The sequence below is a fragment of the Hemitrygon akajei genome, unplaced genomic scaffold (genome assembly GCF_048418815.1).
Source record: "Hemitrygon akajei unplaced genomic scaffold, sHemAka1.3 Scf000041, whole genome shotgun sequence".
Classification (NCBI taxonomy): Eukaryota; Metazoa; Chordata; class Chondrichthyes; order Myliobatiformes; family Dasyatidae; genus Hemitrygon; species Hemitrygon akajei.
Window position 1 is genome coordinate 2,205,734 of NW_027331927.1, and position 27,284 is coordinate 2,233,017.

General features: G+C 41.9%; 1 protein-coding gene and 1 long non-coding RNA gene across 3 annotated transcripts in view; both read right to left on the reverse strand.

Moving 5' to 3' along the window:
- The window catches only part of LOC140720303 (uncharacterized), a 1,203,583-nt gene that overhangs the window by 324,422 nt on the left and 851,877 nt on the right, over window positions 1-27,284 (reverse strand). The gene's annotated exons all lie outside the window — the stretch shown is intronic.
- LOC140720330 (uncharacterized) lies at window positions 17,904-26,980 on the reverse strand. Its single transcript, XM_073035193.1, has 3 exons — window positions 26,085-26,980; window positions 19,150-19,614; window positions 17,904-19,068 (listed from the first exon to the last, which is right to left on the reverse strand). Exons 1-3 carry the CDS (start codon window positions 26,677-26,679, stop codon window positions 18,917-18,919), a joined length of 1,212 nt encoding a protein of 403 aa, XP_072891294.1. The 5' UTR covers window positions 26,680-26,980; the 3' UTR covers window positions 17,904-18,916.

Sequence of the window (27,284 nt, forward strand, 5' to 3'; positions counted from 1 at the left end):
AGATGCTGCTCCCGATTCGGACTGACTGAGGTCTCCCAGTCAGGAAGTCTAGGATCCAGTTGCAGAGGGAGGTGTTCAGGCCCAATAGGCTCAGCTTTCCAGTCAGTTTCTGAGGGATGATTGTGTTGAATATTGAACTGAATTCTATGAACAGCATTCGAACGTATGTGTCTTTTTTGTCCAGGTGGGCCGAACTGCCAAGATGATCATCACTAATCAAATCTCACTGAGATTGCTCAGATCCTGTTGAATTTATTGCCAAGTGCACAAGTACGGGAAGGTACAGGTACAGAGAAACACTGACTTGTGGCAGCATCACAGGCAAGTACATTCAGATAACACACGGAACACAAATTAAACGATTCTCTCTCAGTACTAATCTGTAAATTTGTTTTATGTCAATAACAATATGTAAAATACACTGCTTCATGAACAATATTAAAATGTGCATTTTGTGTCAATAACAGACTTGGAAATGTTGAATTTGGTCCCTGTCTCCATTCCTCCTGTAATCCACAACCAGCTCCTGTGTTTTTGTCACAATGAGGGAGAGGTTGTTTTCTTGACACCACTGTGTCGGGGTGATGACTTCTTCTCTGTCGGCTGCCTCGTTATTATTTGAGATTAGGCCAGTCAGTCTAGTGTCGTCAGTAAATTTAATTAGCAGATTGGAGCTGTGGGTGGCGACACAAGTCATGGGTGCACAGAGAGTAAACGAGGGGTCAAGAAGACAACCCTGTGGGGTATGTGTGCTGAGGGTCAGAGAGAGAGAGGTGAGGGATCCCACTCTTACCACCTGCCGGCGATCTGACAGGAAGTCCAGGATTCAGCTACACAAGGCAGGATGAAGGCCGAGGTCTCTGAGCTTCTTGTCGATACGTCACGCCTTCGTATGGCTACTGCTCTGCCCATGACTGCAAGGAACTGCAGAGAACTTTGGAAAGCAGCGAACATCAGAGAAACAAGCCTCCGCTCCATGGACTCTTCCTACACTTCCCCTCCCTCGGAAAAGCAGGCCACGTACTCAAAGAAGCTCATAACCTGGACATTCTTGCTGCAAACCCGCTCCCCCATCGGGGAAGAGATACAAAAGCCTTAAAGCGTGTAACACCCGGCTCAAGGACGGCTTCCTGTCTGCAGTTATAAGCCAAATGAATCATAAAATGGACTCGACCTCACAATGTAACTCGACGTGACCCTGCACCATATGTCTATCTGCACTGCACTTTCTCTGCAGCCATTGTTTGTGATTGTTCTGTCGTATATCAGCTCAATGGACTGTTGCAATGTATCGATCTGTGCGGATGGTACGTCAGGCAAGATTTTCACTGTAGCTCAGTACGTGATGATAATAAACAAATTCCCCATTTTAATTGTGTGGAAATATTAGACAGACTGAGCTTCTGCTCTGGAACCTCAGAAGGAAACTGAACTGTTGTCATTTCTGTGGAAAGCAAATATATGGAAAAGGCTTCAATCTCTCATTACGATCTGCAGTAACTGGAGTCAGGTGACCGGTGGTGGGTCTCCCATATCAATATCAGAATCAGGTTTAATAGCACCGGCATATGACATGAAATTCGTTGTCTCTGCGGCAGCAGTAGAACCTAATTCATAACAATAGATTTTAACAATTATGTTTTAATATAAGAATATAAATATTACATAGTTAAATTATATAAATAGTACAAAAATAAAAAAATAAGAAATGTAATAAACTATTTTGATTGTGTGGAACTATTTGACTGACTGGGTTGTTGCTTTGGAAGTAATGGAGTGAAGCTTAACTGAACTGTAGACATTTATGAGAAGCTCAGAGAAATAGAAAAGGCTAAATTCTCACATAAATGGGTCAGACACCCAGAAACATCGGCTGCACATCAGCAGATAAAAACAGTGGAATGAAACATGCTGAAAATATTGCCGAAAAAAAAAACATATTGTCCACCACAACGAGAGGACGTGACCGATCCGGATCTCACTGCCTTGTCTGAACGGGGAAAGATGAAGCTACACGTACACGTAGAGCAGTAACCCGCAGATGCTGCAGATCTGCAGAAAAACGTGAACAGGAAACGGGATCACATGACGGTGGAGGGTCTCCCACCCAAGGCAGTGACTCCAGCTGCCCAATACTCTGTGGAAAGAAGCAAACTTGCCGCTCATAACTGCTACCAACTTAAATGTATTAGACATTTCAAGCTCCAGGAAAATATATCGTCTGTCTACTCTATCTATTCCTCTCGTAATCTTATAAATGTCCATCCAGTCTCACCCCAGCCTACGCCGCTCTGGAGAAAACAACACAAGCAGTGCCCTAGTAAACCTCTTCTGCGCCCTCTCCAAAGCCCCGGCATCCTTCCGAGAATGGGGGCGACCAGAACTGTATGAAACACTCCAGATGTGGTCTAACAAGTTTTATAAAACTGTGTTACGAACTGTAACGTTTTAGAAACGAACCGGCAGCAATAGAGTTCACACTGGAGTCTGCTTTTGATGTTAAAACCACTCTCTTTATTAGCATCTACTTATAATATAGTAACTTAATGAAATAAAGGAAAGTTAGCTGTGTTATGTGTATATATGTGTAAATATAACTGCCAGACTATCAAGCCTGAGGGAACAAAGCTCAGAATCTTGAGATGGTAAAGTAGGAAAGTTCAGTAATCCACGGAATAAATGACGGGAGAGAGATATTTGTAATCCAGGGTGAAACGTACAGAAACGGCCGTTACATCAAAATAACCGCCGACGACGTTCTTATCCGTTGAATCCGTCCACATACGAGTTATCAGCGAAAGTGACCTGTCAAAAGAATACCGTCTTCCAGGGGTTACCACACAACATACCCAGGCAAGGGTTAACACAAGATATTCCACAATCCACTCCTATGGATTATGCGAAGTGACAGCCACACACAGTCGTTGTGGTTCCGTGTACCGATGATCAACCCACTCTTGTGGGCAGAGGAGAGTTCCAAGCCTCAGCTGCGACTAACTGAAGCTATCAGCTTTTCCAGTCTCTCTCTCTCTCTCTTTAGACTGGCCGACTGCCTGTCTGCAGATCGCTCTCTCTCTCTCTTATGGTTCAGTCCGCAGTCAGCGCTGTCAGCCTGTGACTGACGTCATAGTCCCGCCTCCTCACGCCGGCGCTCTTAAAGAAACAGTCACAGTACGACCGCAGGCTCGTAACAGCCGCAACACAACTTCCCAACTTTTGAACTCATTGCTTCAACTAATAAAGGCAACCATGCCATTTGCCTTCTTAACCACCCGATCAATCTCTGCAGTCTCTTTCAGGGAGCGATGAACTTGGAGTCTAAGATCCCTCTGATCATCAACACTGTTCAGGGTTTTGCATTTAACAGTGTACTGTCGCATACATTCGACCTACCGAGCTGCCAAGATGATCATCACTAATCAAATCTCACTGAGATTTCTCAGGTCCTGTTGAATTTATTGCCAAGTGCACAAGTACGGAAAGGTACAGGTACAGAGAAACACTGACTTGTGGCAGCATCACAGGCAAGTACATTCAGATAACACACGGAACACAAATTATACGATTTTCCGTCAGTAACAATCTATAAAATGTTTTATGTCATTAACGATATTTAAAATACATTGTGTCATGATCAATATTAAAATGTGCATTTGTGTCAATAACAGACTTGGAAACGTTGAATTTGGTCCCTGTCTCCATTCCTCCTGAAATCCACAACCAGCTCCTTTGTTTTTGTCACAATGAGGGAGAGGTTGTTTTCTTGACACCACTGTGTCGGGGTGATGAATTCTTCTCTATACGCTGCCTCGTTATTATTTGGGATTCGGCCGATCAATGTAGTGTGGTCAGCAAATCTAATTAGCAGATTGGAACCCCCCACTGCAGCCCCACAGTGCACTATGTACTGATTGCAAAGCTACGAAATTGCATGTGAATAGCCTCCCCTCCCCCAACTCCACTCTTTCTGCGTCACCAGCAGACTGGGACATCTCACATCTCGCTGCCTCCGCCAGGACATTAAACTGTGAACAACTGTGGTCAGGGACTGATCTCTGGGGTACTCCAAACGCTACCTCCTTCCAGTCTGAAAACCATCCACTCATCCAGACACACACTACCGGCAGTTTATCGATCTCCAACGAAAAAGCCTAATCACCTACTCCCGATGTTCAATACCATTGCTGACTCTGAGTTTACCACCTTCAAATGCCGGGAGGGACATAATAATCAGAAAGTCTCTAGTCACAGCCGTGTAAATAAAATATGATCTCAGTAGGTGTGTGGCGCATGCTCAGAATGCGAAGGAGACAGACAAACTGAGCCAAGTCACAGAATGATGAAGGGGAGGAATGATCCATTTTGATACAGAGAGGGAAGCGGAGAGTTTGATATTGTGCCTGATGCCGGAAATGTGGCCAGTTAGAAGATGAAATCTTGTTCCTCTAAATTGTTTTGAGATGTGACAGTGTTTTAATCAGAAGGCACCATGGAGACCAAAATTATTTCAGTTGAAATGTTGTCCTTCACCCACCGACGTGCTTTGTAAACGTTTAGCTGTGTAGGAAAGTCAAAGGATTTGTGTATGGGAATCACAAACACAACAGCACGTTAGTTCCGCTGTATCTGTCAGTTCACCAGCGCTTGAATGCCGCCGATCCTTGAAGGTGGAGGCGGAGATGTTGGAGAAGACAGCGCCCCACTCGCTACAAGGAGAGCTCGAACACGTGTCCATGTCCGTGATCTGATTGGATACATTGCCATGACGTTGATAGCAGTGTGACGTCATTCACTGGCTCTCATTTTGGAAGGGATTCAGTCGGCCATCGCAGATACACCAACAGATTCGCTCTGGGAAGCGGCCGTTCACCTGCTCCGTGTGTGCGAAGAGACTCATTCAGTTAACCCACCTTGTGATGCTCCGGTGAGTTCATAATAAATAGAGGCCACATTTCTGTCCGGAGTGAGCAAAGAGTTTTACTCAATCATCCCAGCTGCTGCAACACCAGCAACTTCACATCAGGGAGGAAGTTCAAATCAGCTCCGTGTTAAATGTTTAACCATCACGGTGACTGAAGGCAGCTGCAGGTTCATGAGGGACTGTTACTGTCAGATTCTGCCGTTCTTGCGGCTGCTCATCGCACCCAGGACTGAACCCTGGTCACTGAGCATTGGAGGAGTCTGTTCTGCTGATGTTAGCCTTAAACTAGACTGGTGTTTAATATTGTGGATCTGTTGAAGATAAATCAGTTTGTATCAAATCCCGTGTCTCGCTTGATAGGCCACTCGGCCCAGCTGGTCCCTGCCCATGTTTCTGTTCCGTATCTGTTTATGAAAATCTATCCCTGCCGTTCCCCTCTCACTCTCCCTGAGATGACAGGTTGCAACTAGTCACCACTCCGTCGGATAGGAGATTTCTCTTCAATTTCATAGAATCACAGAAATCTACAGCACATTACAGACCCTTTGGCCCACAATGTTGTGCCGACCATGTAACTTACTCTAGAAACTGCTTAGAATTACCCTACCGCATAGCCCCCTATTTTCCTAAGCTCCATGTACCTATCTAAGAGTCTCTTAAAAGACTCTATTGTATCCGCCTCTACCACCGTCACTGGCAGTGCATTCCACACACACACCACTCTTTGTTTAAAAAACTTGGCTCTGATATCTCCTCTGTACCTACTTTCAAGCAGCTTAAACCTATTCCCCCTCGTGTTAGCCGTTTCAGCCCTGGGAAAAAGCCTCTGGCAATCCACACGACCAATGCCTCTCATCATCTTATACACCTGCATGAATTTCCTGCATGATTTTCTCCGGGCTGAATAAGACGATGAGCTCACTGTGGTTGTGACGTTCTTCAGGGCTCTGGACGAAGTTGGTTAAACTCCTTCTTCTCCGCTCTTTTCAACGTTTTGGGTCATTTTCACCAATTTTAAAGGACTGTGCCTCAGACAGCTGGGTTGTTGTAATTGTTACGTACCTTCAGCAATAGATCACTAATGGAGTCTGGTTTCGATGTGAAAACCACTATCTTTGTTAGTATCCACTCCAAATATAAAAGATTAAACGAAATAAACAGAAGTTAACAGTGTAATGCGTATATTTAGCTCCCAAACTATCAAGCTTGGGAAACAATGCTTAAAGTCTTCAGATGTAAAGTGGAAAAGTTCAGTAATCCACGGAATAAGTGAGTGAGAGGAGAGATTTGTAAATCCACACGAACAAGTAGAGAGAAGGCAATTACGAAGAATTCCACACACATTCCACGCTGGGTAAACGAAATAACAGTCGCCGAAGATCTTATCCGTCGATAAGTTCCGAAATCCACTTAGAAATATCACCAGGTGACAGTGACAGGAATATCGTCTTCAAGTGGTTACCACAGAACACCCCGATTCCAGGTAAGGGCCAACAAAAGTGATACCAGCAGATCCACACATATGGATGATACGAAGTGCCAGTCACACATCCGTTGTGCACTGCGTGCCGATGATCAACCCAATCTTTTGGGCATAGCAGTGACAAGCTGAAGTCTCTCTCACTCTTTCTCTCTTCCTCTCCTCCATTTCTCTCCCTCCCCTCCCTCTCCTCCCTCTCCTCCCTCTCTCCTCTCCCCTCTGTCTCTGTGTCTCTGCTGCAGCGCCTGTGTGACGTCACAGCCCCGCCTCCCTCAGGCACTTAAAGCGACACTCACAGTAAACGAACCTGCGGTCTCGGAACACAATGCACCTCTAAAGTCTGACAGCAGACTAGCGAGTGAAACTTCGATGGTGCAGAATCAGAAACCAAAGAGTTGCCAGCCTGAGTCAGGGCTTTGGGGCTCCAGAGAGAGAATGGGTCTAGAGTTTAGGAGGAGGAGGAGGAGGAAGAAACAGATAAGCGGGATTTGGCTACAAAAGGAATATCAGAAAAATTTGGAAACTGGTTGACCGAAAAAAAAAGATGGTTAGTTTCTGCAAAATACTGGTGGAAATCAAAAGATCAGGCAGCAATTGTGGAGAGGAATAAATAAACAACTTTTAGATCGAGCATCTTCAGCATGCCTAGACTGTGTACTCCGCTGCTTAGTTGCTGCCTGAACTGCAGAGCTCCTCCAGCATTTTGTGTGTGAGCGTCTCCGTATGTCCAGCAACTGCAGAATCTCCTGTTTTATATCTGCATTTTACTTTGGCATTACATACACGTTGATATTGAGTACATTGTTTACGTGAGCCGCTTCCTGCGTTAAAACAGCTGCAGATTTTTTCTATACACCCGTAAAAAATGAGATATGGACATTGAACAGGTGCTTCAAGAAATGCTTAATGGCACCGTTAGTACCCATAAGGCCCTGCGCGAATAATTTTTATCAGGCGCTGAAGCACTGATGAACTGCGCAGGCGTCAGGCTGACGACGTTCCCGAGTCTCACGCATGCGCGCAGTACACAAGACTGAAAATGTTGGTTGCAGGTAAGAGCGGTTCTCCGTGTTTTTATCTTAAACACCGACTTCAGGATAATTCCTCTGAATTTTGGACACCGTGACCAGCAATCCCGGGACAGTCCTGCCCTCTTCCTTCTCTCTCAGCCCCACGATCCGTACACGGGCCCCGGGGAGCTTCCGGTTGATGAGGGAATGGGAACCGATGGATCTCTCAGACAGAGCTGAGCTCCAGCTATCCAAATGCAAGGATTAGGAACTGGGAGAAAGGGATCAAAACTTATCAATCACCCATCTGTGGACACTTTCTGGAGGTCCAAGATTCGTATGTTTATACGAGCGCTGGACTAAGTGTGTAAATGTAGGAGTGGACTATGTTGAAAAATAGATGTGCTAGATTTTCTAAAATTGACTCCTTCTACCTTAGGCCACAAACTTATCTATCATTCCTTATTTTTTTTTTATCTATCTATTTATATATGTATATAAAAGCAGTATAACATCAGATGATCAGCCACATAAGATGAAAGTTTAAATCTTAGCCTTTGTTTTAAATTAGCACTTAGTCTTTCCTGTGATCAGAAAATAGGAATCTTGGCTAAATTACCAGACATAAAGTATGGTGAGGTACAGTGCTAGCATTGTAGATTAGCAAAGATTCTACTTTGGATTCGACTTCCAGAGCACACTTACTGGATATCCACAGGACAGTACTGTCGAAGACTAAGACGGTACTTTCAAATAGAATTGGAAAGGAAATGAGAGGGAAGTTTTGCAGTGATGCAGGGCAAGAGAAAAAGATTGGAATTGAGAGGATAGTTCTGGTTGATGATCTCCTTTCATGCCAACAATAATTTTATAATAATTATTCTGTGTGAAGCTTTCCCTGGTCATTTGCCACCTCTTCTTGTGATTCTGCTCCTAAATGTGAAGACATGGAGAAGTGAGTTTAAAATTATGCCATTGAACTGGTTGTAAGAATGGACCACACCTATTGGTCCTCATTTGCTTTATTCGGAGCCTTGTCAATAGCATGAATAACTGAATAAACATTTCATTAGAATGGGGTGGATTAAACTGAATATATAGGATCTTTAAATTATACCCCTGCCCACTTATTATTTTCGCTGGAAAAGAGATGTTGAAATTCTAAGTAATCCTGACTAAAGTGTAATATGGTTTTAAAAAAAGCTCAAGGTCAAATAAGTGTGAAACATTTGTAGAGCATTTTATAGGAAGGGACATTAAAGACATTCATCATTCATGCTGATTTTTCCTCCCAGCACTGCCGCAAATACAGAAACCACCCCACCTCCCTTCAGATCTACTCTGTGCTGTGCCTGATGAACCAGCCAAGATTAGCAGTTCGACATCTGTGGGAAAAATTGAGTACAAATACCTAATAAGGTTGGGATGTGTACATTCGTCTCCCAATTTATGATGTAGGAGCATTGATATTATGCTGCTTTATGCGTAAAATATAAAAACCTCTTTGTTCAATTCTTTGTTTGCTAGTGAACTTACAAGTTTGCTTCAGGGAGTTAAGCAATTTAATTTTAAACAACAGCATGAATTGATAAATGTTACCAATTTTAAATAGCAAAAAGGTTATAGTATTTTTTTCCTGGGAAAAAATAAAAGGGGGAAAAAGAAGACTTTTGGTCTGAAGTTTGAATAGTGTTATGATGTGACTGCATTTTTCGAAAGAAAAGAACAAAAATTGTAGTTATCCAAATGCAGAAAGGTTAATCCTACATTAAATGTGAATTACGATTAAGAGATCCAAGATAATGTTAATTTAATAAAATAATTTAAATCCAATTATTGCTTTAAATCTACATTATACATTCAAGAATGCATTTTAGGTAGCTCAACACCTCATGCAGGTCAATCAGGTATCACTGCTCCCTTTAAACTTGCACGTTTCTGTTTCCCAGATGCCTTTGAAACTTACTTTGACCTTATTTTCTGAGCTCCTTTTAAAATTGCAGGTTATGTGGAATACATCATTCTGTAATGTGATGTCTAAAAACTGTGATTTGGAAGTGAGGTATGATGTACTAATATGAGAACATCTAATAATACAGAAAATCTGCTAGTCCGACACCCAAGACCCAACAATGGCAGGTTCACTAAGTTTTACTGTGGTTAGTCACAGGTTTGGAGGGCTGTCGCCTGAAAGTAATGATCATTAATCACCATCAATGTTACATAGTTCACACTAAAAATAAAAGCACAAGGGAGAAATCGGCCTCTGCAGCAGCTTTTTCTTTTAGAGTGCTCAGTGGTTCATTTGAAATCAGGTCCAGAATTTACCTGCACTTCTGATGGGAAATCTGTTGGATGTGTTTCTGACAAACGTACACCCAAAAAATGTTATGAGTCAATGCACAAAGTGGATTGAACGCCAGCACTTTTGAACGGTGTGTTTCAGCCTATTCTGTTTCAATCTTTATGAAACGTGAAAGAATCTGAAAGGTCTAGAACTTGATAGAGGGCTAAAAGATTATGAGAGGCATAGACGGGGTGGATAGTCAGTACCTGTTTCCCAGGGCACCAATAGCAAACACCAGAGGGCATATGTATAAAATTAAGGGAGGGAAGTTTAGAGGAGACATCAGGGGTGTTTTTTTTTACACAGAGGGTTGTGAGTGCCTGGAATGACTTGCCAGGGGTGGTGGTGGAGTCTAAAACATTAGGGGTATTTAACAGCCTCTTGGACAGGCACATGGATGAAAGAAAAATGGAGGGTTACGGGGTAGTGTGGGTTTAGTACTTTTTTTAAGGTTTATATGGGTCGGCACAACATGGAGGGCTGAAGGGCTTGTACTGTGTTGTAGTGTTCTATTCTATGGCTCTAAAATCTTTTACATCACCAGTTGAGAAAGTCATCTTTGTTCTACCTCCAATCACAAAGAGGAAATCTGCAGATGCTGGAAATCCAAGCAACACTCACAAATTGCTGGAGGACCTAGGCCTCATATGGAGCCAGTGATCATTAATGGAGAATGTGTGGAGCAGGTTAAGACCTACAAGTATCTGGGAGTGCAGTTAGACGAGAAGCTAGACTGGACTGCCAACACAGATGCCTTGTGCAGGAAGGCACAGAGTCGACTGTACTTCCTTAGAAGGTTGGCGTCATTCAATGTTTGTAGTGAGATGCTGAAGATGTTCTATAGGTCAGTTGTGGAGAGCGCCCTCTTCTTTGTGGTGGCGTGTTGGGGAGGAAGCATTAAGAAGAGGGACGCCTCACGTCTTAATAAGCTGGTAAGGAAGGCGGGCTCTGTCGTGGGCAAAGTACTGGAGAGCATAACATCGGTAGCAGAGCGAAGGGCGCTGAGTAGGCTACGGTCAATCATGGAAAACCCTGAACATCCTCTACATAGCACCATCCAGAGACAGAGAAGCTGTTTCAGCGACAGGTTGCTATCGATGCAATGCTCCTCAGACAGGATGAAGAGGTCATTGCTCCCCAATGCCATTCGGCTTTACAATTCAAGCGCCAGGGGTAGGATATGTTAAAGTGCCGGGGTTAGGACTGAGCTGATGTTACCATTCAATGTATTTAAATAGTTAAGTATTGTATGTAATTAGCTTTGCTACAATAAGTCTATGGGACATCGGAAAAAATGTTGAATTTCACCATGGGGATGAATAAAGTATCTATCTATCTATCTATCTATCTATCTATCTATCTATCTATCTATCTATCTATCTATCTATCTATCTATCTATCTATCTATCTATCTATCATTAGTACTCTTTTCCATAGATGCTGCCTGGCCTGCTGAGTTCCTCCAGCATTTTGTGTGTGTTGCTTGTTCTAGCTCCTCTCGGTCTGCACTTTTCTACCGGTGAGAACATGCTTCCACCAATTCTGTCTGGCTACATAATGATATCAAACACCTTTGCCCTGGCCAACAAGTAGCTTTCACATCACAAATGTGCCAGACTCCGGTGAGACAGACTACTGCCCTTCCCTTCATATACGTTGGCATTGCCATCACTGAGTTCACCACCGTCAGTCATTGGGGGAGGGTTCAGAGGGAATATTTATGTACAATACTGTGTGTATTGTGGTGATGCAAGAGTTGCTGGAGAATTTTCAAGTGGGAAGAAGTGGAGTGATATTTGGAAATCTGAAATTTAAAGCATCATTTAGGAAGAAGATCACAAATAGGTGGTTTGCCAAAGCTGTGGCGAGTAAATCCTTCATTAACCTGTTACATAGGTTGTATGAGAGTGCAGATGAACTCAGTCAAGCCCAGAGGAGATTAAAGTTCTTACTGACAGTGATCTGAAATGAATATCTCTTGATTTGCTCGCTGTTGAAATGAATACCTCTCTATAAAATTCAGTTTGCACATGTTGTTGTCACTGGGTAAAAATTGTACAGCACAAGATTTTTGCACACACCGGTCATTACAAATTAGAGGGGACATTGGTGGGAAGGTGGGGAGACCTCCAGTGTCCCTGATGCCCTCAAGTAGAAGGTGTATATCCAGCTGCACTTTAAGGAGTTGGAGCTGGAAATGGATGAATTCCGCATCATCCAAGTGTCAGAGGGTGTGATAGGTATGACGTGCAGAGAGGTGAGTTACACCCAAGGTGCAGGACACAGGAAACTGGGTGAGAGTCAGGAAGGAGAATGAAGTTAAATAGCCAGCGCAGAGTACTCTTGTTGCCATCTCATACAACAACAGGTGGACGACTGGATCCCAGCTCAGAGAAGAAGAAGAAGAAGAATGTCCTTAACTCCTGGTGGAGTCATCGGGCGCCGTCATGACAAGCTTTTTGCTCCGATCTTTCCGGTGATTGCTCATGGCGTTTCTGTAGCATTCTCCAGTTTTATTTTTACGAGGTCGAGTTGCCAGCTCGACGCTCAACCCAGCACGGATGGAAAGCGTGCAAGGGAGCCGGCTTGCTTTGAACTCGGGACCCTTCGCTCCGGAGTCCGGCGCTGATGCCACGACGCCTCAGAGTGCCGGGGACAAATTCCATCCACACAAGGTGATGGTTCGAGGACGACATTTGCCGCATGCAGTTTGCCGTCGCGGGGGAGCTGTACGCTTGAGAGACACAGAGGCGGTCTATTCGGGAATCTCCCCCTCTAGACCTTCTCGAGAAGGCTCCAGAGTCAGGATGTAGATCCCGCCAGGCGTCCACCAAGTCAAAGGGGCCGACTAACTCCTTTCGCTTCTTTGCCGACGCTGTGTCGCGCTGCAGATTGCAGAGGTTCTCCACCTCGAAGGTACATTTGAAGTCCCCACCCCCAGGATCCAGGGAGCTCAGTAGAGTGGACAGCTGACGGAATAGGGAGTAGGCGCGTCTGCATCACCCCGCCCCTCAGGGCATACACGTTGATGAAATGCAGAGGTTCACCATCCAGGCGCACAGCCAGATGGAGCAGGCGGCCGGGCTCGACATCCTGAGCTTTTACCATTTCCGGCTGGAAGGTCGAGACCAACAGGATCGCCACCCCGCTAGAGCTGGAGCTGAGGTGGCTCATGTATACCCCTCCCTGCCACTCCAGGGGCCAAGCGGACTCGTCCCCCGGGATGGTATGGGTTCCCTACAGGAAACTCACCGTATATCTCCCATCGCTGAAGACTGCGAGAGTGTTTTATCTTCGGAGAGAACCCCAGCTACCATTCAAATTGAGACCAGATACAGTGAGCTTCATGTCGGGAGCAGACTGGGCCTCAGCACCAGAACCCTTCCCACTGAGAGCGGAGGCGCCCTCAGGCGCACTATCCAGAAAGAAAGCAAAAATGCTCAGTTATAGATAGATAGATAGATAGATAGATACTTTATTCATCCCCATGGGGAAATTCAACATTTTTTCCAATGTCCCATACACTTGTTGTAGCAAAACTCATTACATACAATACTTAACTCAGTAAAAAATATGATGTGCATCTAAATCACTATCTCAAAAAGCATTAATAATAGCTTTTAAACAGTTCTTAAGTAGTTTACTTAAATACATTAAATACAATCAACCCCGGCACTTAACATATCTTACTCCTGGCGGTTGAATTGTAAAGCCTAATGGCATTGGGGAGTATTGACCTCTTCATCCTGTCTGAGGAGCATTGCATCGATAGTAACCTGTCGCTGAAACTGCTTCTCTGTCTCTGGATGGTGCTATGTAGAGGATGTTCAGGGTTTTCTATAATTGACCGTAGCCTACTCTGCTACCGATGTTAAACTCTCCAGTACTTTGCCCACGACAGAGCCCGCCTTCCTTACCAGCTTATTAAGACGTGAGGCGTCCCTCTTCTTAATGCTTCCTCCCCAACACGCCACCACAAAGAAGAGGGCGCTCTCCACAACTGACCTATAGAACATCTTCAGCATCTCACTACAGACATTGAATGACGCCAACCTTCTAAGGAAGTACAGTCGACTCTGTGCCTTCCTGCACAAGGCATCTGTGTTGGCAGTCCAGTCTAGCTTCTCGTCTAACTGTACTCCCAGATACTTGTAGGTCTTAACCTGCTCCACACATTCTCCATTAATGATCACTGGCTCCATATGAGGCCTAGATCTCCTAAATGAGCGTGAGCTCTGCGGTCTCGGGGGCCGACTTCTTCATGTGTTTGGATTTCTTCCTCACTTTCCTTCCCCGCACAGGCTCCGCCCCGTCCCTCGCCTGAACCCCCCTGCACGTAGCCTCAGGATCAGCCGCCTGATCCACAGGGGCAGGAGCAGGGGCCGGCACAGGGGTAGGAATAGGGACAGGGGTAGAGACAGGGTCAGGGGCCGGCACAGGTGTAGGAGCAGGAATGGGATCGGGGCAGAGCTAGCAGGGGCAGTAGTTCCCGAAGTGGACTCCCTAGGGTTTCGGGTACTAGGACAGTCCCTCCGAAAGTGCCCCACCTGCCCGCACGCATGGCACCGTGGGCGCTCAGAGCTCCAATACACCTGATAATCTACCCCCTCGTGCCGGACAGTAAACCGGCCCTCAACTTCGTCCCCCTTTTCCAGCTGCATGAATACCTCTCGCCGGAAAGAGATTACGGTACGGAGAGTGCGTCTCCTGAATTTGTGCCTGATGGCAGTTATTTCTGACCATACTTGCCCCAAGCGTGCTAGTGCAGGAAGCAGGTCCTCGTTGGGGATGAAAGGCTGTACGTGACCGAGGACGATGCGTTGTGTGGGAGCTGTCACCAGCTCCATCTGTAAAAAGATGTTCTCCACCGTGATCCCTCTACTGATAGATAGATAGATAGATAGATAGATAGCCCAATGCACCAACTCATCATTCCTCAGATAAAACACTGCCTTCCCGAACTCTTTCTCAGTGGCCAAAACACCATCTCTCCTCAACAAGTCCTCCATAGCCTCCGCGCACTTTTCCAGGGTAGTTCAAGGACGCAAAATATATTGCACCCCGCGTTCCACTTTCACCGACCGAAACAGGGCGTTGTCCGAGGTTGGAGAGGCAGCCGCCTTTGCATAACTCCCCGAAGGGCTGCGACTCCCTGTAGACCGGTCCGGCATCTTGCTTCTGTGTCCGAATCGAGAATGATACGGTGGTGGTGCTGCTTATAAAGTCCTGGAGCGAGTTGAGTAACTGGCGGGAAAAGTTTGTACTCGACAGTACCTTGCTGGCTCAGTGCCAGAAATTCCAACGCCAGGAAAGGCTCCGTTAGTCCTGCAGAACTTCCAGGCCGTGAGAGGTCGAGACGTCTCAAACGATGCTTCGGCGCCTGCACCAAACGAGAGTCACGACGATAAAGATGGAAGGAGGTTGTCCCGATGTCAGTGGGGGAACGACAGCGTTTGTCTCCGGTTTTTGGAGCGACCCGGCTTCCCAGCGAGTTGCCAGCGGCCACAGCTGGGAGCTACGCTGTTCCCAACCGTCAACGAACCCAGTCCAAACTGGCAGAAAAACTCCAAACGAAGCTTTCACACTAACCCAGCCGCTCTCACTCAGATGTCCAAGAGACGTTTCAAACCAACTCCAAGTAACTCACGACCTTCATAAAGCAGTTTTTTCTCGATTTCACCCAGCGCTATCAGAACAGCTCCACTCTGTGTCTGACCCCAGGAGTGGGTGATGGGACGGTGTGGAGGGAGCTTCTCTCTGTGTCTGACCCCGGGAGTGTGTTATGGGACGTTGTGGAGAGAGCTTCACTCCGTGTCTGACGCCGATATTTCATCCCCCATCCCTCTCGTACTTGGGACCTCAGTGTACTCACGGTTGATATTAACCGTTTGCAGGGTGGAATCTCATCGATTTTAACTGTCAGCGGGGGGCAGGAGAGGGTCATTTAGCAAGTAAGGGGCTTTGGTGGAGATGAGATACTGGGCACCCAGGCTCAGCCGGTCCGACCCCCCTCAGCCTGGAGCTGAGACGCTACTGTGTCAGTGTGAGGAGCTCCGACCCACTGTTGCAGTGCACAGGGTGCGGGGGGCAGCAGAAACCTCAAATAAAACTCGTCCGGCACCAGAACAGGAAGTTACAGCGGTTTATTGATTCCATCATGACAAATGTAAATTAAACAATGTGTGAGCTGCCAACGTGCAGGAATAAATAAGTTGCCTCCGATTCAACTGACTGGCGACAACAAGTGACTGGTTGAATAATCAGTCCCGTTTCTCACCGTCACTCTGCATCGGGGAACTGATGATTATCAAATCGCACTGCAGGGCCGTGACCGAGAACGCTGCAGATCCAGCGTCACTGCTGAGGGATCTGTCAATTTAACATCATTATATCGGCCAGACCGCCGAATGCACCGTCCTCTGCAAAGGGAGCAAAAGGATTCTCTCCGGAAAAATGCAAACCCCGGGACACTGGAGTCCCAGACTGAGGAACGCCCCACCCCCCCGGGCCTCTTCGCGTCTGTGCAATTCCCCGAGGTCCCACGTGTGGGAATCTCGAACCTGCACATCAGGTAAATGCAGCACCCCTGAACAGGAGGCGGAAATGGTGGCTACTAGATTGGAGAATGTATTGCCTCAAAGTATCTCGGTCGATCAGACCAGATTTATTAAAAAACGCTATTTGTCCTTTAATATTAGGAGATTGATGAATATTGTTTATACTCCCTCATCTAGAATTCCAGAATGAGTCATCTCATTGGATGCCGAGAAAGCATTCGATAGAGTTGAACGGCCATACATAATTACCACGCTTGAGAAATTTAATTTTAGTTTGTAATTTATATCTTGGGTTAAATTGATATATTATGCCCCTATGGCTTCGGTACTTACCAATAATATAAGATTTTGTTTTCGGTTATTTGGCTGCACTAGGCAAGGTTATCCTCTTCGCCCATTGCTATTTGACATTGCCCTGGAATCTTTAGCTATTGCTATTCGTGACTCTCCTTCCATATTTGGCATTTCTCGCGGGAATGTGGTACACAAGTTATCATTATATGCAGATGATTTGTTATTATATATTTCGAATCCTGACAAATCCAATCCTGCTTTTATATCCTGCTCGCTCAGTTTAGTAACTGTTCTGGTTACAAACTGAATCTTAATAAGAGTGAACTTTTCCCTTTAAATTTGTCAGTTCCAATCTATAGACATTTACCATTTAGATTAGTTACGGATTATTTTACTTATCTAGGTGTTAAAATTACTAAAAAAAACAAAAGGATTTATTTAATGTTAATCTTTTACCTTTAATTGATCAGGTCAAACTATTGTTTACTAGATGGTCCTTATTGTCTATATCATTGATTGGCCAAATTAATGCTATAAAAATGATTATTTTACCTAAAATTTTATATATTTTCCCAGCAGTACCAATCATTTCTCTTAAATCCTTTTTTGATACTATTGACTAAAATTTCATCTAAAAAATGGCACAATAAAAATCCTAGGCTAAGTAAAAAATATTTGTAGAAATCCAAAAAGAATGGTGGCTTGGCAGTGCCAAATTTAAGGTTTTATTACAGGGCAATTAATATTCGATATTTAATATTTTGGACGTAAGAAGTGGATTTGAATGTTAGTCTTCATTGGGTTAATCTTGAACACAATTCGGCACAAGGATTTTCATTGGCTTCCATCTTAGGGAGCTCACTTCCCTTGGTTCTCTCTAAATTGAATAAACAAATGGTTAACCCTACAATTAAACATACATTATGAATATGGTTTCAATTTCGTAAATTCCTTGGCTTGAATAATTTTTTTATATCAAATCCTATTATATCTAATTTTTTCTTTTAACCCTCTGTCATGGATCAAACCTTTATGGCTTGGAAAATGAAGGGTATAATATGTGTTTGTAATTTAATTTTGGATAACTGTTTCATGTCTTTTGAACAGTTGTCTATTAAATATAATTTGCCCAAAAGCAACATGTTTTAGATCCTTACAGATCAGACATTTTTTAAATACGATGTTACCGACCTTTCTGCTTTCATATCCAACTGTTATGGGAAAAAAGGCTTAAATCCTTATCAAAAGGGTTTAATAGCAATCATTTACGGTATGATTATGAATATACAGCCAGATATATCTGAGAAAATTAAAAATGGATGGGAGAAGGAACTTCAACTCTCCGTACCTATAAAGAAATGGGGAAAAAACATTACAATTAGTTAATTGTTCTTTTATTTGTGCCAAACATACGTTGATTCAATTTAAAGTGGTACATAGGGCACATATATCTGAGGATAAGGTAGCCCAATTTTATTCTTATATAAATCCGATCTGTGATAGATGTAGTTCTGAGGTCGCTTCTCTAACTCGTATGTTTTGGTCTTGCTCTCTATTGGAACAATTATGAAAAAATATTGTTGAGATATTCTCTAAATTTCACACATAGGTTTACAACCTCATCCTATTACTGCAATTTTTGGATTGATTTGTCCTCTGCAGCTTGGCGGGTGATTGCATTTGCTATCTTAACGGCTACAAGATCTATTCTATTGAACGGGAAAGAGACGAATCCTCCAACTACAGCTCAGTGGATTTCCCAAACAATATCTTGTTTAAATTTAGAAAAAATTAGAAGTGGTACATTTGACCCCCTGGTTAAATTTGAAGAAACTTGGAGGCCTTTTATTCAACACTTCCATAGAATGTAATTTGACTTCTTCTGATTCGTTTACTTTATCCATTGATTTGAGTAGAGGAGCGGAGTTGACGACATTAATGATTTTATTTGACATAATTGAATAGCCCAGCTTTGTTTTGTTTAGTTTCAGTTTGGTTTAGTTTAGTTTTTGTTTGATTTCAATTTGTTTTCTTTTCCCTTTTCTTTCTATTTTGGTATTATTAGGGGTTTGGGAGGTCAATTATATTGGTGATATTTATAGTTTTTTTTCATATGTTAATTGCCAACAATGTAATCCCACTCCCTTTGTACTACTAAGAACATTATGAATTGCTTTTGAAAAACTTAATAAAAAGATTGAAAAAGAAAGAAAACTAAACAAGCTGCAAGTCAGACTGATTCGCCTTATCGCTCTCTCTTAAAATGACAGTCCAATGCAAACAAAACCTAGGGATTCATAACAATGGCTACTCCCCAGTGTGAACTGACTGGTGTGCCAGTAGTTGGGATGACTGAGTGAATCCTTTCCCACAGACTGAGCAGGTGAAAGGCTTCTCCCCGGTGTGAACTCGCTGATGTCTCTGTAGGTTGGATGACCGAGTGAATCCCTTCCCACAGACTGAGCAGGTGAACGGCCTCTCCCCAGTGTGAACTCGCTGATGACTCTGTAGCTTCGATAACTGAGTGAATCCCATCCCACATTCAGAGCAGGTGAACGGCTTCTCCCCAGTGTGAACTCGCTGATGTCTCTGTAGGTTGGATAACTGAGTGAATCCCTTCCCACATTCTGAGCAGGTGAACGGCTTCTCCCCAGTGTGAACTCGCAGGTGTTTAAGTAGGTGGGATGACTGAGTGAATCGTTTTCCACGTTCTGAGCAGGTGAACGGCTTCTCCCCAGTGTGAACTCGCTGATGTTTCTGTAGGCTGGTTGAATCAATGAATCTCTTCCCACAGACTGAGCAGGTGAACGGCTTCTCCCCAGTGTGAACTCGCTGATGTCTCTGTAGGTTGGATAACTGAGTGAATCCCTTCCCACATTCTGAGCAGGTGAACGGCTTCTCCCCAGTGTGAACTCGCAGGTGTTCAACTAGGTGGGATGACTGAGTGAATCGTTTTCCACGTTCTGAGCAGGTGAACGGCTTCTCCCCAGTGTGAACTCGCTGATGTTTCTGTAGGCTGGTTGAATCAATGAATCTCTTCCCACAGACTGAGCAGGTGAACGGCTTCTCTCCAGTGTGTACTCGCTGATGACTCTGTAGGTTGGATAACTGAGTGAATCTCTTTCTTTCTTTTTAAATCTTTTTATTAATTTTAAGAAAAGCATAAGTGAAATATGAATACAAAACGTTTGAGAGTACATAATTAATAGTTTAAATAGACAATCAGATATGTAATAATCAATACATAAAGCCTCCCAAACTCATAGTATTAATGTAAAAGAATCGAAAAAGAGAAAAAAAACCCAAAAAAACTAAAAGAAAACTTTTTAAAAAACTAACCAACATGGGCAATTGCATAATGTTAAATACATACAGTAGTGCCGATAACTCCGAACCTCCATCCAAATAATTAAGGATAATAACAGTAAGGTTTAGGATCAGACCATTTAACTCATATGAAAATGGTCTCCAAGTTTCCTCAAATTTAACTGAAGAATCAAAAGCCACACTTCTAATTTTTTCTAAACTCAGACAAGAAATAGTTTGAGAAAACCACTGAAATACAGTTGGAGGGTTAATTTCTTTCCAATTCAGTAAAATAGATCTTCTAGCCATTAATGTAACAAATGCAATCAATCGTTGAGATGAAGCGGATAGATAATTATTATCTATCATTGGTAAACCAAAAATTGCAGTAAAAGGATGCGGTTGGAAATTGATATTTAAAACTCTTGAAATAATATTAAAAATATCTTTCCAATAATTTTGTAAACAAGGACAAGACCAAAACATATGAGTCAGTGAAGCAACATCAGAATGACATCTGTCACAAGTTGAATTAACATAAGAATAAAATCGAGCAAGTTTATCTTTAGACATGTGAGCTCTATGTACAACCTTAAATTGTATTGGGGCATGTTTAGCACAAATAGAGGATGAATTTACCAATGATAAAAAATTTTCCCATTGCTCAGTAGATATAGGACAATGCAATTCTTCTTGCCATTCCTACTTAATTTTTTCTGATACATCTGGCTGTACACTCATAATCATATTATAAATGATAGCTACTAAACCCTTTTGACAAGGATTGAGGGCTAAAATTCTTTCTGTAATGTCCAATGGACATTCTTTCAAAAAAGACTTTAATTCATTATACAGAAAATTTCTGACTTGCAAATATTTAAAAAAATGGGTTTTAGGTAAATTATATTTATTAGATAGCTGTTCAAAGGACATAATGTTATCATCCAAAAACAGATCACGAAAACATGTTATACCTTTTGTTTTCCATAATAGAAAAGCTTGATCTATAGATGAAAGCCGAAAGAAGTAGTTAGATATTATAGGACATGAGAGCATAAACTTATTCAAGCCAAAAAATTTACGAAATTGAAACCAAATTCGTAATGTATACTTGACTATGGGATTAGTTATCTGTTTATTCATTTTAAATAACGAAAAAGGAAGTGAAGATCCTAAGATTGAGATCAATGAAAAATCTTGCACAGATTTACATTCCAAATTTACCCATTGTGGGCAAGCAGCTGTAGTCGATTCTTGTGTCCAGAATATTAAATACCGTATGTTAACTGCCCAATAGTAAAATCTTAAGTTTGGTAGAGCCAAGCCGCCCTCCTTCTTAGGCTTCTGTAAATATTTTTTGCCTAGTCTAGGATTTTTGTTCTGCCACAAATAAGAAGATATTTTAGAGTCAACCATATCAAAAAAAAGATTTAGGAATAAAAATTGGTAATGCTTGAAATAAATATAAAAATTTAGGTAGTATCATCATCTTAATGGCATTAACTCTGCCTACCAAAGACAAAGATAATGGAGACCACCTATTAGCAAATTGCTTAATTTGATCGATTAAAGGTAGAAAATTAATTTTAAATAAATCTTTATGTTTTTTTAGCAATTTTAATACCTAAATAAGTAAAATAATCTGTAACAATTCTATATGGTACATGATTATAAATTGGAAATTGCATATTTAATGGAAATAGTTCACTCTTATTAAAATTCAATTTATAACCAGAAAAGTTACTAAATTGAGCGAGCAAAGAAGAAATAGCCGGAATAGATCTTTCAGGGTCAGATATATATAATAACAAGTCATCCGCATATAATGATACCTTATACATCATCTCCCCATGGGTAATACCGAAAATATTGGGTGATTCACGAATAGCTATAGCCAAGGGTTCTAAAGCAATGTCAAATAATAAAGGACTTAAAGGACAACCTTGCCTTGTACCACAAAATAGCTGAAAAAAAGGTGATCTTTGATTATTGGTAAAAACCGAAGCTAGGGGTTTATGGTATATTAATTTAATCCATGATATAAATTTTGAACTAAAATTAAAATGTTGCATTGTATTAAATAAATATTGCCATTCGACTCTATCAAATGCTTTTTCGGCATCTAAAGAAATGACACATTCTGGTATTTTAGATGAAGAGGTATAAATAATATTAATTAATTTTCTAATGTTAAAAGATGAATAGCGATTTTTAATAAATCCAGTCTGATCTTCAGAAATAATTCGAGGTAATATATTTTCTAATCTAATAGCCAAAATTTTACTAAAAATCTTAAAATCTGTATTCAACAAGGATATAGGCCGATAGGATGCGCATTCAGTAGGGTCTTTATCTTTTTTAAGAATTAAAGAAATAGAAGCTTCATAAAAAGATTGTGGTAGTTTACCTATACTTAATGCATCTTTAAAAATTTTACAAAGCCAAGGAGAAAGTATGGAAGAAAAAGATTTAAAAAATTCTGTAGAAAAACCATCTGGACCAGAAGCTTTACAAGAATTCATTGAAAAATAGCCTTTTCTATTTCAGACTCCATAATAGGTGTATCCAAAAATACACTATCCTCAACAGTTACTTTTGGAATATTCAATTTCCTTAAAAATTAATTTATTATAGAAGAGTCCTTAGTACATTCTGATTGATATAAGGAATTATAAAAATCTTGAAAGGCTTTATTTATCTCTTTGTGATCGATCGTCAAAGTACCATCTTGTTTACGAATCCTAGTAATCTGTCGTTTATCTGAAACAATTTTCAATTGATTAGCTAGTAATTTACCAGACTTATCTCCATATATATAGAATTGGGCTTTTGATTTAATTAACTGACTTTCAATCGAGAAGGATAATAGTAAGCTATGCTCCATTTGAAGTTCCACTCTTTCTTTATAAAGTTCTTTGCTAGGGGTCATTGAATAAATCTTGTCAATTGCTTTAATTTTATCAACTAGTATTAATATTTTAGAATTAGTTCGTTTCCTAACTCCAGCAGAATATGAAATAATCTGTCCACGAATATATGCCTTAAAAGTATCCCACAAAGTTCCACTAGAGATCTCTGCTGTAAAATTTGTTGTGAAAAACAAATCAATTTGCTGTTTAATAAAGTTGACAAATTCAGGATCCTGCAATAAAACAGGATTAAACCTCCAACCTTTAGTATTAATATATGAATCCGTCATCTTAATAGATAACTTCAAAGGTGCATGATCAGATATGGTAATAGAGTCATATTTACAATCCATAACATCTGTAAGTAAATGGTGATCAATGAAAAAGTAATCAATTCTTGACTAATTATGGTAAACATGGGAAAAGTATGAAAACTCTTTGTCGTTAGGGTGTAAAAAGCGCCAAATTTCACAAATAGCTGAATCAATCATAAAAGAGTTAATAAGAGAAGCCGATTTATTCGGAAGAGTTTGGGTGGGCTTGGATCTATCCATCAAAGGGTTTAAACAACAGTTAAAATCCCCACCCATTATTAATCTATATTGATTCAAATTAGGAAAGGATGTAAATAAATATTTAAAAAATTCAGGACAATCAGTATTTGGAGCATAAACATTAACTAAAACAACCTTTTGATTAAAAAGTAGACCAGTAATAAGCAAAAATCTACCTTGCGGATCTGAAATTGTTTCATGATGTATAAAAGAAGTTGATGAATCTATAAAAATAGAAACACCTCTCACTTTGGCTTGCGAATTTGAGTGATACTGTTGGCCCTTCCAAAACCTAAACAACCATTGACTATCCACCTTCCTTACATGAGTCTCTTGTACAAAAATAACATTAGCATTCATTCTATGGAATACTTTGAATGTTTTTTTCCGTTTGATCGGATGATTTAAACCATTAGTATTCCAAGAAACAAAGTTAATAGTCCTATCCATATTGACAATATTTATTACAATTAACACATAAGTTTGAAAAAAAAGTGAACTGATGAACCCGGAAGAAGGAAGTAAGTTCAAGGAGAAACCAGAAGTCACGGCACTGCGACCATTTTTGTAGTTTCATATAAGCCCATGAAATAAAACTAAGCAGAAAGCAAGCAAAAAAAAAAGAAAGAAAACTCCCCCTCCCTCCACCCTCAAAACCCCAGAAAAAAAGCCAAAAAGAGGCAAGCAAGCAATCTAATACTAAAATTACCCCCGTGTCTCAAGACGGCAACTCAGACGCAACAAAGTTAAAAAAAAATACAAACAACCCACATTATAAGAGAGGGTTGGTATAACAAAAGTTAAAATATAAAATTAGTATTATAAATGTATAGAAACAAAAGGGTTAAAAAAGAATTAAAACGATAAAACCCATAGATGACTAATACTTGTTTGGTATTTTAAATGAAAGTTTAAAATTTTCAAACACATCTAAACAGATATGATGTTCCAAGCACTGAAGTCTGCCGGGAAGAAGAAACGACATTTTATTTTTTCTTAAAAATCTTAATATTTAAATATTAAGAGTATAAAAAAGCGTATATCAGCTTAAAAAGAAAAGGAAAAAGGAGAAAAAAAACCCTAATAAGTTATTTTCAATGCTAATAGATTAATAATATGGAAAAATAATAGTCCAAATGAACCGAGCAAAAAGAAATAAGAAATACATGTAAGCCATACCCAAAAAAAACCCAAACATCATTCTGTAACAGATCCAAATCTATAGGCTAAATTACATTAGTCAGCCCGATAGAATGTCATTGTTCCAGGAAATTTTGAGCATCCGCTGGAGATTTAAACAGCCGAAAAGTTCCGTCATCAAGAGTGACTTTCAAGTGTGCTGGAAATAACAGCGCTTGCTTGCAGCCTTTCTGGTGAAATTTCGACATAACCGATCTAAAAGCCATTCTCGCCCTTAAGACTTCAGGGCTATAATCTTCCAGAATGCGAAATTTGAACTCTTGATAGCTGATCATCCCTTTTTTTCGAGCCGCCCGAATCAAACTTTCTTTGGTATGAGGGTAATGGATCCGAAGAATTACATGTCGTGGTTTCAAACTTGAATACGACCGAAAACGGGAGACACAGTGTGCCCCATCGATTACCGGGGGAGAGTCCAGTACCTCTGGACCCAAGACATCCATTAGAAATTTAGAGAAAAAAACGGTAAGATCACCGCTCTCAAATTTTTCCAGAATCCCAATTAATCGAAGATTTTGTCTTCGAGAGCGATTTTCCAAATCAGTAATTTTAACTTTATAACGATCCATCTGTTGAGAAGTCGAAGTTTGCTCTTCTTGTATTTTTTCAATTATACGATCTTTCTTGCGAGCGGCTTCTTCAAGAGCCAAAATACTTGCTTGTTGTTTTTGTGATTCCAGTGAAAGTGTCTGGAGCTTTTCTTCAACTAGTTTCAAACGCTCATCAAACCGAAAAAACTTTACGGTTATTTTCCTCTCCAGTTCTTCAAATTTGTCTGCTATAAGCTTCACAATTGATTCTAAAGTTATCGGTTCTTTCGTCTGTTTCGATTCTTTTGCTCTAGACATTTCAGCAAGTTGAGAATAATTCAAATAGTTAAAAAGAAAAATTCTGTATGTTTAGACCCCTTTAGAATAAGTATAAAAATATCCTTTAAGGGGTGTTTGTAGGTTAAAAAGACATAAAAGGTTTGGAGCAAAGCCTAGAAGCGGTTTACTCCATGAGCGCCATCTTCAGACCTCTGAGTGAATCTCTTACCACATTCTGAGCAGGTGAATGGCTTCTCCCCAGTGTGAACTCGCAGGTGTTCAAGTAGGTGGGATGACCGAGTGAATCCCTTCCCACATTCTGAGCAGCTGAACGGCTACTCCCCAGTGTGAACTCGCAGGTGTTCAAGTAGGTGGGATAACTGAGTGAATCGATTCCCACATTCTGAGCAGGTGAACGGCTTCTCCCCAGTGTGAACTCGCTGATGATTCTGTAGGTTGGATAACTGAGTGAATCCCTTCCCACAGACTGAGCAGGTGAACGGCTTCTCCCCAGTGTGAAGTCGCTGATGACTCTGTAGGGTGGATGAATGAGTGAATCTCTTCCCGCAGTCTGAGCAGGTGAACGGCTTTTCCCCAGTGTGAACTCGCTGATGATTTTGTTGGTTGGATAAATGAGTGAATCCCTTCCCACAGACTGTGCAGGTGAACGGCTTCTCCCCAGTGTGAAATTTCCGATGCCTCTGTAGGTTGGATGAATCAGTGAATCTCTTCCCACAGTCTAAGCAGGTGAACGGCTTCTCCCCAGTGTGAACTCGCTGATGACTCTGTAGGTGGGATGACTGAGTGAATCCTTTCCCACATTCTGAGCAGGTGAACGGCTTCTCCCCAGTGTGAACCCGCTGATGTCTCTGTAGGGTGGATAACTGAGTGAATCCTTTCCCACATTCTGAGCAGGTGAATGGCCTCTCCCCAGTGTGAACTCGCAGGTGTTCAAGTAGTTGGAATGACCGAGTGAATCGTTTCCCACATTCTGAGCAGGTGAACGGCTTCTCCCCAGTGTGAACTCTCTGATGACTCTGTAGGGTGGATGACTGAGTGAATCCCTTCCCACATTCTGAGCAGATGAACGGCTTCTCCCCAGTGTGAACTCGCTGATGCACCAGTAGGTTGGATGACTGAGTGAATCTCTTCCCACATTCTGAGCAGGTGAATTGCTTCTCCCCAGTGTGAACTCGCTGGTGTTTCCATAGGGTGGAAGAGTGAGTGAATCTCTTCTCACAGACTGAGCAGGTGTACAGCCGCTCCCCGGTGTGAACTGGCTGGTGAGCCATTAGGTCAGATGACTGCGTGAATCCTTTCCCAGAAATTCAACAGATGAACAACCTCTGCTCGGTGTGGTGTGAACTGACGGTGTGTCCGCAGGTAGGAAGACCAATTGAATCCTTTCTCACAAACAGAAAAAGTGAATGGCCTTGCCCAGTGTGAACTTGCTGATGTACCTTCAGTTGAGATGACCGAGTGAATCCCTCCCCACAGTCTGAGCAGGAAGGATGATTGAGTGAAGAGGAGATGTCACTTGGAAGTAGGTAGGTAGCTTGCTCCACTTCTTAAATATCTAGACAGAGACAGCAAAACTTGTGTGCCGTGTTTGAGATTCCTGGAGACAAATTCCTTCTCGTTTTTAACCTGTGAAAAGATTTACAAAATCCATCAATGGGTTTAGGGCAACATTTCAGATGAGATTACATGAGTTGCCAAGGTTTGATCTGGTGTCACACTGTTACAGTGAGGTTCAACACAAGTTGGAAGAGAAATCATCTCCTGACTGGGCAGAGTGCTGGTATCTGGAATGACCATCAATTCCCTGATGCTCTTCCTGTCTCTGTAAGAATGGGGCATTTCTGCCATCACCAATCTGTGCCTTGGCTCAGTTTGA